Consider the following 15,239-nt stretch of genomic DNA (forward strand, 5'->3'; position numbering starts at 1 on the left):
GCTAATGTAGCTTCTTGATGTAAACAGCTACTTTTTTTTTTTTAATGGATGAATTAAATAGCATTTTATTGACCCTCAGAACAAAAGAAAAGAAAAAGTGTTTTTTGAGATTTCCTATATATACAACTAGCAATTGAATTCAGAGTCTAGGTGATCCATTGGCTGTGAGTTGTCTCTTTGTGCCTAATAATCAGCAGCTCTTATTCTGTGTGGTATCACACCTTTAATTTGGGACATCTAATTAGTGTGTAGAAAATTAGAAACTGCATTGATCAGAATAATCATGCCAGTACTTCATAACTGATAGTAGCTTTTATCCATGGGCTTCACTAAAGCATAGAAATATTAATTAAATTTTATGGGATTATATTTCCTTCAAAATACCTGTGTAGAAAGGATCAAGCTATCTTTATATTTCCCAAGAGATTAGAAATACATAAATGATTCCCCAAAAAATCTTTACTATTTTTTCTTTTATTTGATTTTGAGAATATTTGAGAGACTCTTGACTACTTTTCTAATGGACTCTCCATATATATGATCAAAATATTTAAGATTTCATTAGAATAAAATGCCTGTTTCATATTCCCAGAGAGGAAACCAACCGATACAGGCCAATAGTTCTGTTCATGCTGTCCCTTACTTTGTAAACAGCTATTTTAAATTATGCATTCCAGGAAGATATACTGGGAAATACCTATTTCATAGATTCTAAGATGCAAATTTTTTCCTGTTATAATACATCTGAAATAGGAATGCGTCTTAACAATCAATAAAGTCTTAAAACTACTGTTGGCCACAAGCAGTCACAATTGTCATGGATTATATATGTGTGAACATCAGAACACAGATATCAAACTTGTAAAATGAATGTCAGCAGCCTGGAAGAAAATATTAAACACAGTTATGGAGTGCTCCTTTAACTCCTCAGAACCAAGATTTCTGGGTCAAAAACAACTAACTTTACTATCAATAATTGCAAAGCTGGCTTAAAAGCCTAATATCACTGGCTTTTAGCTCTTTCATGGATTATTTTAAGAAATGCTGCATCACTGTGCTCTTAATAGCACAGAAAACAATACTGGGTGGAAAAACATGGGTCTCAGCAATGCAGAGTAAGTCATTTGGAATAATTTTAAAAGGTTTTAGGAATACTTAACCAATTTAATTTGGTTATATTCCCTTTTTGGTATATTACAATTTGGATATAAAATTAAAATCTTTCTCTAGCTAAATTTCAATGATCTATTCCAGTGAGGGGAAAAGAAGTCTAAGCTATGGGAAAATTACTATAAAAAAATCTAGTATTAAAAAACTTAATACACAGTCTTATATAAAATAATAATGTCTCATAATTCATGAAATACAATAAAATCTATGGAAATTTGTAGAAAACTAAAACATTTTTGCTAAATACCATAAAAAAAAACCCGTTCTTTTGTAGTATTACCTGTAAACCGCAGCAGCCTACAGCATTCATTATGGAAGCATTGTGAATAACTCGGTAAGGGATTCCCAGTTTTGTTGCTCTCAGAATAAGATCACTATGTGTTGTAGCTCTGTAGTGAGAAAAGATCAGGTTGGATTAAACTAACCACAGCTAACTTTTTAAGACAGTAAAGCCACAGCATTTCATGAGCTCAAGTCAATCAAAGGGTCAAGGACACTGCTTTCCCTCAAATATTTTGAGGCACCTGCATAACGCTTTCATCTGGGTTTCTGGGCAAGAAAAGTGTAAGTTTACACAGGCCCTGTACAATGTTGAACTGCACCTTTAACACTCTTAAAGCAGCCTTGGCAGCTACAGAAAAAAGGGAACTTTGAACTTGCTCTTTTCCTCCTGTTAACACCTGCAAAAGACATCTGTGGAATATTACTCAGCAACTGAACTCCTGAGTAGCAATTCTCAAATGTTTTGGTCTTAGGGTCCCTTTAAACTCTTAACATTTCTGCTACAGAGTTCCAAATTATGGCACTAGACTTCCTCCTTGATTTCTGCTCTATTTTGAAGGCTTTGTTTCTGTATAAGGCACAATTTACAGAACATTTTCACAGCCTGTAGATCAGAGTTCTGACTGATATATTCCTAGTTGGATTTTATCTGTCTAGCAGTCATTTTATTTATAACTGTTTTCAGCCTGGTTGTTACTGTGCATAATTAGTATGTGTAAGCGTGTGCCTATTCTGCCTGCTGCCTTCCCTTTTTTGAGATAGATCTAACGATTATAATTAGATAGATTGGGGTAAGAGAGAATACATATAAATATAAATATGGATACTGTGAAACTTAACCCCATATCAATTTAGAACTGCATTATTAACGGAATTTTTCCCCCTTGATGAAAACTGCAGGCCCTACTGGGGAAAGCAACATTAGCATGTTTGAGAAACTACATACAAACAAGCAGAACCTGTCAACTGGTCAATGCATACCAAGTAGGAAGATCAAGGGCTTTCACCCCACAAGGCAGTCAGAAACAGATTAAAGAATGCCCACCAGGGAAGTCTGTTTTAAATCACACACATAAATACAAACTACTATAAAAATAACCCTTAATTTGATTTAAAGTAAGCTTTTAAAAAATAATATAAATGCCAGTTATAAGTTTTTAATATCACTTTCAACAGAATTTCACTATTTAACACTAAGCGAAGGGAAAACTGAATTAGTTACTTGATGAGTTATTTAAATAGATGAGCAGAAAGAAAAAACTGGTTTAAAATTATTCTCTTTTTATCACAAGTTCATTTAAAGTGACCGGATGTGGTTCGTGTACTATGAAGATTTAATGACCTGGCAAAGTGGTTTGACTTTGTGAAACTGATATAAATGTGATTAAATTAGTCTTTCAGATTTCTGCTATGAAAAACTGTGATAAAATTGGTATTTTATCATCACAATTACCTAGATTATATTGCTTCAATTAAAAAAAAAGAACTGTACGAACCATGGGCTTAACACCCTTATACTGGGCATTCCTCCAGGTCCATGGCTCATGAAAATGTTTCACTGTAGTGACTGGGAAAGTGTGTGCATGCGTGTGCACGCGTGTGCACTGCCGTGTGTAAAGACAAATTTATTACTATTTCTGGGCCTGTGGCTCTATCTAAAATCATATATACTTATATACACACACATATAGTTCTAGATAGAGCCACAGGCCCAGAAATAGTAAATGTTTCTTAATAATATACTTGGAATTGCTCTGAAGGCAATTTCAAAAGAGGAGATTCAAGAATGTTGTGATCGGGCTTCCCTGGTGGCGCAGTGGTTGAGAATCTGCCTGCTAATGCAGGGGACACGGGTTCGAGCCCTGGACTGGGAGGATCCCACATGCCGTGGAGCAACTGGGCCCGTGAGCCACAACTGCTGAGCCTGCGCGTCTGGAGCCTGTGCTCCGCAACAAGAGAGGATGTGATAGTGAGAGGCCCGCACACCGCGATGAAGAGTGGCCCCCGCTTGCCACAACTAGAGAAAGCCCTCACACAGAAATAAAGACACAACACAGCCAAAAATAAATAAATAAACAAATGTGGGGTTTAAAAAAAAAAGAATATTATTAAAAAAAAATGTTGTGATCAATGGAATAAAATGAAATTCATAAAGGTGACAATTTGAATGTATAAGGCTTAGTATGTCTATTTTAAATTTTATTTTATAATAACATTAATTTGCAGAATGGAAGCAATTAAATGATCCACGTTAAGGCACATAGGAGACAGGTGAATAAAGGAATATTTGTGTGTGTGTATGTGTGTGCATGTACCATGAACATATTACAGAGCATATTAAAATAGCAAATGGAATAAAAACAGAACCACCTTTAGAAAGAATTTGTTTTTTAATTTATTTATTTTTGGCTGTGTTGGGTCTTCGTTGTTGCATGGGCTTTCTCTAGTTGCAGTGAGTCAGGGCTACTCTTTGCTGCAGTGCATGGGCTCTCACTGCGGTGGCTTCTCTTGTTGCGGAGCATGGGCTCTAGGCACATGGGTTTCAGTAGTTGCAGTATGCGGGCTCAACAGTTGTGGTGCATGGGCTTGGTTGCTCCGCAGCATGTGGGATCTTCCTGGACCAGGGATCAAACCCGTGATCCCTGCATTGGCAGGCAGATTCTTAACCACTGTGCCACCAGGGAAGTCCAGAAGGAATCTGTTTAATGATGACCCTGTTCAACTGCTCTTTATGGGGACAGAAAGCTTAAGACTGTCATCTCTCACATGACTGAGTCAGATCTACGGATGCAGAACATTTTTAGAGTCATTTACATTATTTATGTGATTAACTTCCACATTCCTTTTAATAACCTAGATTAAAAGGGCAAAGATGAGAACTACACCAACTGACTGAACTTACTTTCAATTACCTTCTCCATGAATTTAAGATTGCTGGAGATAGACGGTGCTGATGGATGCACAACAATGTGAATGTTCTTAATGCCACTGAACTGTACACTAAAAATGGCTAAAATAATAAATTTTTAAATATTTAAAAAATATTAGAAAATCTTTAAAAATTAGAAAAAAGAATTTAAGATTGAGTAAACAGTTTTCCCTTCTTTTTGAAATTTTTATTCAAATAAGTAGAAAGGGGCTTAAAATTAAACAAAGTACATTTTTTTGGTCATATATATACATGGAAGAATTTCAGTGCCTTGTTGCATTCTGTATTCCCTTCCTGGTTTATCCATTTAATTAATTCAAATTCTAATTCTTCAAGGCCCAATTAAAATTTACACCTTCCTTACCACCCTGTCTCCAGCTACTATATCCCAACAGTAATCCAGTGGATAAATGAAAAATAACTACAGTTACAGTAAATATTACATAAATCCAAATACAAGGTTATATATGATTAGTCACTGACATAGGGAAAATTAACTGGCTAGAAGTTTAAAAAAAAAAAAAAAAGCACTTACTCCTGAATAAAATAAGGGAAGATTCATGGAAGAGGTGGCATCTAAGCTGGGTCTTAAAGAATCTACTATTTCACTAAATAAAAACTAGGAAGAACAGTCTGTTTAAGGAAAAAGCACGAGCAAAGACATGGAGAACGAATACTGCAAAACATTTACAAAATGGCAAAGTTATACAATTTGGCTCTACCACAGTCAAAAAGAAGAGTAGCCAAAGGAAGAAGTAGATAAACTGTTAAAAGATTTAAGGCCACGAAGTCACTGAAGGATTCTGAGCAGCGTCACAGCACTTTCTCTTGGCCTCAGTTTTTTCATTTACATTGAAGTTTCCCTTCCACCCCTCCTTCCACCCCAACCGCCCCCCAATCCTACCCCACAATCTTACCTCACAATCTTCAACTATTAAACCAGACCTTGCTCAAGCACCAACTCCTCCATAAAATAAAGCCTTTAAGTTTACACACACTTTTCTATCCTCATCTTCTACTTAACCTTTCAGCAGTACATCAAAGCTGACCACTCTTTCTTTTCTAAAACATTCTCTTTTCTTGGCTTCTGTGACAGCACACTCTATCGGTTTTCCTCCTCCTCTGCTCTTGAGAGACCATGAAATGCCAGTTTCCTAGGGATTGATCATCCTAGGTCTTCTGTTCTTGCTCTTGTTCCTTCCTAATGTGATTCCATCCACTACTCAGGTTTTAAATACCGTCTAGATACTGATGACTTCAAAAGTCATATAACCAGGATAAATCCTCCCTTGAGCTCCAGTAGCAGATATCAAACTGTCTATATGACATCCAAAACTTAAAATATTTCCAGAACCAATTCTTGTTTCTCCCAGCCCTTTTTCCTGCTGGCTTTCATCATTTAAAAAAATGGCATAATCAACTACTGAGTTACTAAAGCCAGAATCATTGAAGACTTACTTCTTTCCTTTTCCTCATCTACTATATACATCCGAGCATTTTTCCTTCTAAATTTTTCCCAGTTTGTCTTTTTCTCTCTTCTACCAGAGCCACCCTTGCCTCCCTAAAACCCATTCACCCAAGCATTTAGAGTGATCTTTTAAGAATGTCAATGAGATTGTGATTATTTGCTGCTTATAATCCTCTAAAAGTTTACCACTGTACTTCAAACAAAATCCCTACTCCCTCCAAAGCCTTACATGTCTGGATCCCACCTATGTATTTAACTCCTTCTCAGGTCCCTTTTTCCTTCACTCATTGAGCTCCAACCACTCTGGCCTTTCAGTTACTTGAATACATTCTTGCTGTTCCCTCTGCTTAGAATGTTCTTCCCTTCTGCTTTTCCTTTTCCGTTTTAGATACCTGCTTGAATATCACCTCCACATGAAGGATTTTCCATATGACCCTGCATAAATAAGTCTGTTCCTGTTAGTCTCTATTTTTTTTCCTTTACAGATTTATTGATTTTTTTAATTTATTATTTTTTCTTCAACTAATGTCAATCTCCCTTACTAAACTGTAAACCCCATGAGTTATCATCTAATATATATCCAGCACATAGGAATGCCTGTCATGAGATAGGTGCTCAAAAGATATTTGCTGAATGGATGTCAGTCCAAATACACCTGGTCCTCCTTCGTCATGACCTCAGGCAAAATATTAACAATTCTTTCAATTAATATTTAATTGATGTCTACTATAAGCTCAGTATTGTGAAGGAAGCTAGGGAGATAAAAATGTGAAGGGGAGCCTACAAATCTAAAGAGTAAATATACAAATAAAAAAATACTTTGTGAGGTAATATATGAAAACTAACATCAGCAGTTAGGAAGAGATATAACTTCTGGTTGGGTGAATTAGGAACTATATCACAGAGAATGTGATGTTTGAGCTGGGCTTTGAAAAATGAGTAGGTTTCTGACAGTCAGAAACAGGGCAAAGGGTGTTACAGATGAGGAAAACAGTTTGAACAAATGCATGATGGTGAGAAAGCATGACGATCAGGGAAGGGCAAACTGGTTGGCGTGAGTGTGGGTTTCAGTACAAGACTGGCAGGACACCAGTAGAAGAGCAGGCTAGACAGTATTTTTCATGTCTGGCCAATGATGAAGCTAATAATAGTCTAATTTTGAGCCCGGGTGAGATTTTAAAATTGTGGATCTACAAACATGAATTTGATCACAGCATAGGTAATGAGTTAAGAATCTACACCTGGACCAGGTAAACGGCTACTATATTAAATTAGTATAATGAGAGCTTGGATTAGGTAGAATAGTGGCTGCCACAGAGGAAAGGAATGAAAGGATATGAAAAACATGGTAAGACAAAAGTCAACAGCAGTGCTTCTCAAACTGTGTGAAAGGCCAATATTTTTTTTTTAAGTTCTAAATTGTCATGGAACATTAGTTTTGTAAAATGCAAAAAAAAATAACTATTAGAAAAATAAAATATAAAATAATACAAGCTCCAAAGTTTTACTATTAGTTTCAGCAGAGATAAAATTATTTTGTAAAATTGCTATAAAAGTTTCTAAATGCCTACTTTCAATTTCTGTAGTTATCTCATCATGGACTGGTAAGTTTGTGGGCTGGCAATAGCCTGCAAATCTCACTTCAAGTAGCATGGGTTTACTGGACTTCATCAGTGACTGGATACCATTTGCAACTAAGTATCATAATGATACATAATCTCTGGCACCTCATATTGATATAAATTACTTTCTTTTTGACGGACACATGCACATGTAACTAACATGCACAAAACAATTACATGCACATGTAATTGTTTTGAAAAATATCCTTGGTGGTGGGTTCACAGTGATTTAATTGTCCTTATGTTCCTTAAACCTGTGACATAAATCCTGGGTCACCAGCTGGAGAAAAAGAACTGTTCTGTTTGGCTTGACATTAGAGATTGATGATGCTTGACTAGACAAGTATAAGTCCATCTTCTTAGTAATGGGGAAGAACAGAGCTCCCAGTGGATATAAGAAATTGAAATCTGAGGCTTGATAAATGATCAATTCAAGGCAAGTAAAGTGACAACAGTATTGCTAAATAGTAGATGATTAAAAAGGAAAAAAAAAGCCGAGGACAAAGCAAGCAGAAGATACTTGCACTTACCTGCAAAATAAATGGCAGGTACAACTCTTGATAATGTAATATACTTATTTAATAATGATATACTAGTTTAGGTTATTTGATGCCCCAAGTGACTTTCTAAAAAAATAGCTGAAGCAACGATATAAACTTTAGAGTTGACACTTGATAATCAATGTAAGTGATACATGATGACATCTTTCCCAAATAAATTTTCTTCATTAATCTCAAAGATAATGAAAGTTTAAACTACAAAATTTTAGACAGAGCCTAGTTAAACAGTCCCCTATCAGGACCTGGAAGATAAAGTTTTAAATGTAATAAAAGAATTCTTAATGATTAAAAAAGTAAATAAATTAAAACTCAAAATATCTCCTTTGACTTACCCAAATGGATCACCAACTACAAGGAATGCGACATCACTGATATCAGCATCCTTTAAAATATTATTTGCTTCCTGTTCCACTTCTTCTCTATCAGCGAGAATCAATTTTCTTCCATAAAACTCTTCCTATAGATTTAAGTCCAATATAAAAATGAGACACAGGTGACCATTTCCACACACACACACACACACACACACACACACACACACACACACACACCCCTCTCTCACACACACAAAACAGTCTTTGTCTGGGGCCTGTGCAAATCTTGGCAACCATCCAAACAGATCATTGACTACAACTCTTCAATGAGCTAGCCCTCTGTATCATGTTGCAATTAAACTCTGTCTTTGGGGCTATCTTAATATCCCAAGAGGAGGTAGACCTCCTAACACCTCAGGCTCTTTGCATTTTAAATTAACCTCTAAATTTGGGTCTAATAGACCAGGCCAAACATTGTAGGATGAATAGAGAACATGTATGCATGAGCCTGACTTCAGAAACACAGTACTGCAGAATAAATATATTAAACAATAATTATACACATACATGGTAGCTGGGTTTGATTAAATTTTCCTTGGGAAATCTATGAGACCTTGACTAAAAAAGAAGATAATTTCAATGAGAAACAGTAGAAAATTAAGATTTAGTTGTTTACAGAACCAGCAAACATTCCTGCATAATTGCAGGAAAGACTAATTTAAAACCGTATTTCCTAGTTCCTGCTAAAAAAGGCAGAGTTGCAGGAGCAAGAAAAGAATTCTAAATATATAAGAATTCTCCAAACAAACTGCTTTGTGAACAAATCCACAGAAGTTCAACTCTAAAGCACAAACCCAGGAGGGTGACCTTAACTGGAATGGCAGCATGGAAGTAAGAGTGTGCTAGTTGTCATGGGGTAGTGGTTACAACCTATTATGCAAGATCATGAATCTTATAACAGATTTCCTGTGGAGTAATATATCGAATATGACTCAAATATAGTAAAAGTGGATGCACAGATAAATAATACTATTTCTTACATGCTGAGAAGTTTATTTTTGTCATAAGGATTATATCATATGTCAAAAGTTATAAGGATTGCTGTAATGGAAGAGTATCTGCTACTCAGTAATATTTGTCAAGCAAATGAGTAAATGAACAAATGATTAAGCATCTGAAGATAAAGGCTACAGTTCCAACTGCGATAATTACTTCCTAATACTTAAGTAGAATCTGTTCCTCAAATGTGAAAAAAGATTCTTTCTTTTTCTCTGAATATCTTCTTAGAGATAACGTTCCAGAAGTTCCCAATGACAATGATGTTTTCAGAGATGAAAATGTTTTATTTTCACTTGTACCACATATTTTTTCTTAATCCTTCATTTTTATACATCTTACTTTTATTTTGTAAGCCCAATAAACTTAACAGTTGTAGAGGGGACTTCCCTGGTGGTGCAGTGGTTAAGAATCCACCTGCCAATGCAGGGGACATGGGTTCGATCCCTGGTCAGGGAAGATCCCACATGCTGTGGAGCAACTAAGCCCATGCGCCACAACTACTGAGCCTGTGCTCTAGAGCCTGCAAGCCACAACTACTGAGTCCACGTGCCACAACTACTGAAGCCTGCGCACCTAGAGACTGTGCTCTGCAACGAGAAGCCACCGCAATGAGAAGCCCGCACAATGCAACCAAGAGTAGCCCCCGCTCACCACAAGTAGAGAAAGCCCGTGTGCAGCAACAAAGACCCAATGCAGCCAAAAAACAAAACAAAACAAACAAAAAACAGCTGCGGAACATTTATATTCACATATGTAAGAGAACACACATATGATTATTGAAAACTGAAGGAAACAATGTTCTTTTCTGAACTTCTAACATTTCTTAAAAATCAAGGAGTCACATGTTACTAGGTTAATGCTGGCAGTAATCCTATCCAATATTTTATAAATGACTTAACAACAGAAAATCCACTCTCTCCTCAAGACTTTTATCATGATCACTTCATATTTATCACTCACCCTAACCAAGAAATATTTCATTATCTAATTGAAACAACAGATTTATTTTTTTAAAACATCCTCCTTAAAGAGAAACACACATTAACACCTCAATACAATCAAAGGTTGATCCTCTTTAAAAAGAATGTTTAAAAAAAGGAAGAGATTGCTAAAGCAGAAATAGACTGGTACTACACTATTTTTATCTTAACCACTTATTTATGTATTCGTTCAACCACTCATTTGAAAAATATTTCTGTGTACGACCTCCATGCCAAGCTCTATGCATGATGTTGGGAAACAGTGTGAATGAGACACACATGACTTCTGCCCTATGGAGCATAATGTCTAGCGGGGAATTAACTACCACATTATATGTGCTATAGGAACATCAAAGCTAGTCAGGGTCAGGAAAGGAAAATTAAAAACCAAGCAGCACCATTTAACAAATGATTTTAAATTTATACTATATATTATCCAATGATTGATTAGACAGTTTTCGTATCTCAGCCCTAATCTTCTCCATTCGTGAAAATGAAGGTAAAACTCAAAATTAGTTCTTAGTTTTCCATTGGTGGGTTTTGTATATAGGGAAGAAAGTAAAAACTAACAGCTAAAATTACTTTTGGGTATTTCTGGAAGGATACACAAGAAATTAGTAATGATTGCCTCCAGAAGGAAGAACTGGGATAGAAATCTTTTGATGTATATATACCTTTTAGTATCTTTGAGTTTCAAACTATTTAACATATTACCTAGTCAAAAAGTAGAAGAGTAAAGGCTCAAAGTAGCATATGGAAACAAATGCAAGAACAAAATCTTAAAAAGAAAACAAAAACACTAACATTTAAAGTAGGAATGGAAAAATAAGGAGCTTACAAAGGGGACCGAGAAAAATGCAAAAGCAGGAATAAAACCAATAGAGAGCCATGTCTTGAAAGTCGGTTTCAAGGAATAGTCAACTATGTCAAAAGAAGTAAAACAGACAAAAATTCAAAACTATCCTCTGGAGTTCTCAGGTACTAAATAATTGTTCAATAAACAGAGAAGTATTTCAGAGAAATGGAATTCAGCTTGTAGGAGTCTTGAGATATAGGGGGACGTGGGGGGACAAGAGAAGTATACTGCTTTTTCAAAAAGCTTTGGAAAAAGGAGAGAGAAACAGAATAATAACTAGAGGAAAAGAGGTTTAAAAAAGGAGAGTTTTCGGAATGGACAATACACTTGATCCTTGAAGAATGCAGGGGTTAGGGGTGCCGGCCCTTCACAAAGTCAAAAATCTGAGTATAACCTATAGTCAGCCCTCCATATCTGTGATTCCTCCATAACCGTGGATTCAACCAACCTCGAATCAAGTAGTACAGTAGTATTTACTATGGAAAAAAAAAACCAAATATAAGTGGATCTGTGCAGTTCAAACTCAAGTTGTTCAAGGGTCAACTGTATTTGACCCTTGAGAGGACAAAAGGATATTAATATAGATTGAACATAAAGAAGAAAGAATAATTGACAGGAGTAAGGTTCCAAAGGAATGGAGAGAAGAAGTTTGAAAGAAAACCCATCTAGATGGCATTAGACTTGAACAGGAAGAGAACCTCATCTTACAAGTCATTTTCTAAGACTGGAGGGAGGACAGATTCAGATTTAGGGTAAGGATAAATAGGAAGCTAATAAAGGTCATAGCTGATGGCCTCATTTTTCTCAATGCAAAGTTCTTTACTGTTCTCTCCTATCCCTCCAATCTCAATCCACAGCAGTTAGATAGGAGGACAAGGAAACAGAGTTGGCTGGTATACCGAGGTGAAGTATGTTAGGAAGAAAGGAGAAGGAACAATGATAAATATAATTAACACTGCCGTACTCTACGTATGAAAGTTGTTAAGAGAGTAAATCCGAAGAGTTCTCATCACAAGGAAAACAATTCTTTTTCTTTTACTTTGTACCTACGTGACATGATGAATGTTCACTAAAGTTATTGTAATCATTTCATGATGTGAGAAAGTCAAATCATTATGTCAGTTATACACTTTAAACTTTTACAGTGCTGTATATCAATTATATCTCAATAAAACTGGAAGGAAAAAAAGAGGGAAAAGATACACCAGAGGAAAATGAAAGTTATTTTGGTGTTGCCCAAGAACAAGTTATAGCAAATATTTGTTTTTCTCCTACCTGCTTTTGCTCACTATTATTTTTTCTTCAGCAAGGAATGTTCTTTCTCTTCCCCTTACCAAATCTTATCTATAGTAATAACTGTCTCTTGCTCTTCCCCTTATCAAATATCATCTATAACAATTTCTGTAATAATACACTTACAATGGGCTTACTCTGTGGTCAGGCACTCTTCTAAGAACTTGTGCATATGAATTCATTTAATCTTTACCACAATTTATGACATAGGCACTATCTTTATTCCTGTTTTACAGATATGAAAGAGAGCAAAGAATTTAAATGGCTGCCCAAGGACACAGAACATTAGTTGACTGCAGGACTTCACAGAACTGCAAATGGGGCATAGACAAGCAGAGATGAATGATCTCTGCTTTATGCAGGGTAGCTAGGGCCCCAAAGTTAGTCCTCGCAGGCCATGAGCAGCTTCCTCCATTTATCCTGAAGAGCTATACAAATATTATCATTTTGTATTTGGACCATGATTTAAACAAAAGAAACAAAACAAAAATAAAACAATTGAGATGTGTCGTTTGAAAACATAGCTCAAATTCCATCTGTTCCATAGTATTCCCTGACCAGCACAGTCTGAAGTGACCTTCTCTCTTACATGTACCTCAATTGTAATTAATACCTAGTAGCTATTTGAGATAGCTTCTACTACTTAATTGGTGAAAAAGTGTTGGCTTAAATAAAATAATCAAGTTCTTGTCAGCAATATAATTTTATAGTTTCTCTCTTCCACTACTGTCATGAATTGTTATTTACATCTTCCAGTATTATTTAAGTTTTCCTGGGTAAACACAGATGAATCATGACCCACTTGAGAATGAAGATCATAGCTTATATCTCGTTGTATAACGTATATAGGTGCGTTATATCAAATCGGCACATAAGATAATAATTTAGCCACAGGAAGTGCCTAAAGAAATCCAAACTGTATATACCAAAACTAAAAGTCTTTCCTGGATTCACTGTCTCTAGTTTAATTAACTTCTGAATAATAGGGAATATATAAACAATACTACCCATCTGGCAATTTGAAAATAATAGCTTTCAATGTAAGAACAGATAAATTCTAGATTTCTTTAGCAACATCCATGTGGCCCTTTTTTAAAAAAAATTATTTTGTGTAATTAGTGATAAAAGGAAGCATATATTCATTGCAGAAAACAGAATTTTCCCATCTTTTTTTCACTGTATAATAACTATCTAGAGTTATTGAGACCAGATTGTACGAGCACATCTTAACAACTATTTAAGTAATTTGTTTAAAAAAGAAAGAAAAGGTAGAAATTAAAGGAAGAAAGTGGCTGAAGATAAAGTGGTTCTAAAATTTTACTGGGCAATATAAGGCATGATTGTATTTATTTATACCTTACTTTATTCCAGAAAGGATTCATTTAAGGTGATTGATGTATGGAAAGTTGTTCAGGGAAGAACATGAATTGAAGACCCAGAGGGGCTCACGGATCAGTGGAATTTTGTGACGGGGGGGATCCAGGATTGACCACTTTACTTGAATTCTAACTTCTCTGTAGGTGTTCTGTGACGTTATATTTTGTGAAGCTATTATCTATCCCTAAGAGTACAGAGACACAGTATGGTCAAAAGTGGTGGATCTCAACTGAGGACTGCTTTGGCCCATATTCTGGCTCTATCATTCACTATCTGTATGACCCTGGACAAGTTTCTCTGTGCTTCTAAAACTGCGAACAGTAATTAAAGAGTAATAATCCTGTTCTACATGTTAAGTGTTTAAAACAGTGCATAATAAGTGTCCTAAAAATATTAGCACTTTTTATTGTTGAGAAATAGAATTCTAGTACCTTAACAAAGTACATATAATTTACCTGTGAGGTTGAGCTCAGCCCCAGATCTTGACCCTGTATGTAGTAACTCTACAAATATGTTTTTGGTAAAAAAAAATAATATCTAAAAAAAATCATAGCAACCAAAATTAACATTTAGCTAGCACTTAAATTTGCAAAGCACTTTCAAATACATCATCTTAATAAATGATATAATCTTAATAGCCTTCCAACTGATTATTATCTCCATTTGACAAATGAAGAAACTGAGGTTTAGACACGTTTGGAAATGTATCTGTTAACAACTCATGTTTTCTGAACACTTTTGTGCCAGACGCTATGCTAAAATCCTATAAGGTAGGCATTTCTGTCCTCTTTTTACAAAGTAAGAAACTATAGTTAAAGGGCTTGTCCAAGGTCACATGTTAACATGTGACAGAGCAAAGACATAAAATCACGTCCAATTCTATAAAACTACTGATTTGTCTATATTCTCTAAAAAGATTTTAAGTTCATTCTAATTGTCCTTTATCACTAATTAGTGAGGAACATTTCTATCATCTTGAGCTTGGATATTCTGGCTCCATCTTAATAAACTGGAGCCAACAAATAAAAGCTGTTCATTAGACACAACTTTTATTTCAATGCATGGCCAATCAAGTAGCAGTCCTTCTTTAAGATTTTAAAGAAACTCTGAGACCTTCAGAATTCTCTGGGCTGTGAATCTGAGAGGCCAGAAGGGACCTGAAATTCTCTAGGTCACCGTTTTCCTCTGGAAGACTTGATAGACCAGACAATCCTAAATTGTTCTCCCTCCTCCTATAACATGTCCATCAATCTTTTCATCTTAATTTACACTGTATTTGAAATTTGACAATGAACCTGAATTTGACCCCTCCTCCAAAACTTACTGAGC

At 35.5% G+C, this 15,239-nt stretch overlaps 1 protein-coding gene across 3 annotated transcripts in view; it reads right to left on the bottom strand.

Moving 5' to 3' along the window:
• Window positions 1–15,239, bottom strand: part of DPH5 (diphthamide biosynthesis 5) — a 37,152-nt gene that overhangs the window by 20,331 nt on the left and 1,582 nt on the right. For all 3 annotated transcript variants that reach the window (XM_032604454.1, XM_032604435.1, XM_032604445.1), the window contains exons 3-4: window positions 8,364–8,488; window positions 1,451–1,559 (exon numbers count right to left, since the gene is read on the bottom strand). In XM_032604454.1, the coding sequence (XP_032460345.1) occupies window positions 1,451–1,559; window positions 8,364–8,488 (234 nt within the window). The remainder of the gene's footprint in view (window positions 1–1,450; window positions 1,560–8,363; window positions 8,489–15,239) is intronic.

Source organism: Phocoena sinus, chromosome 1, assembly GCF_008692025.1.
Source record: "Phocoena sinus isolate mPhoSin1 chromosome 1, mPhoSin1.pri, whole genome shotgun sequence".
Lineage (NCBI taxonomy): Eukaryota > Metazoa > Chordata > Mammalia > Artiodactyla > Phocoenidae > Phocoena > Phocoena sinus.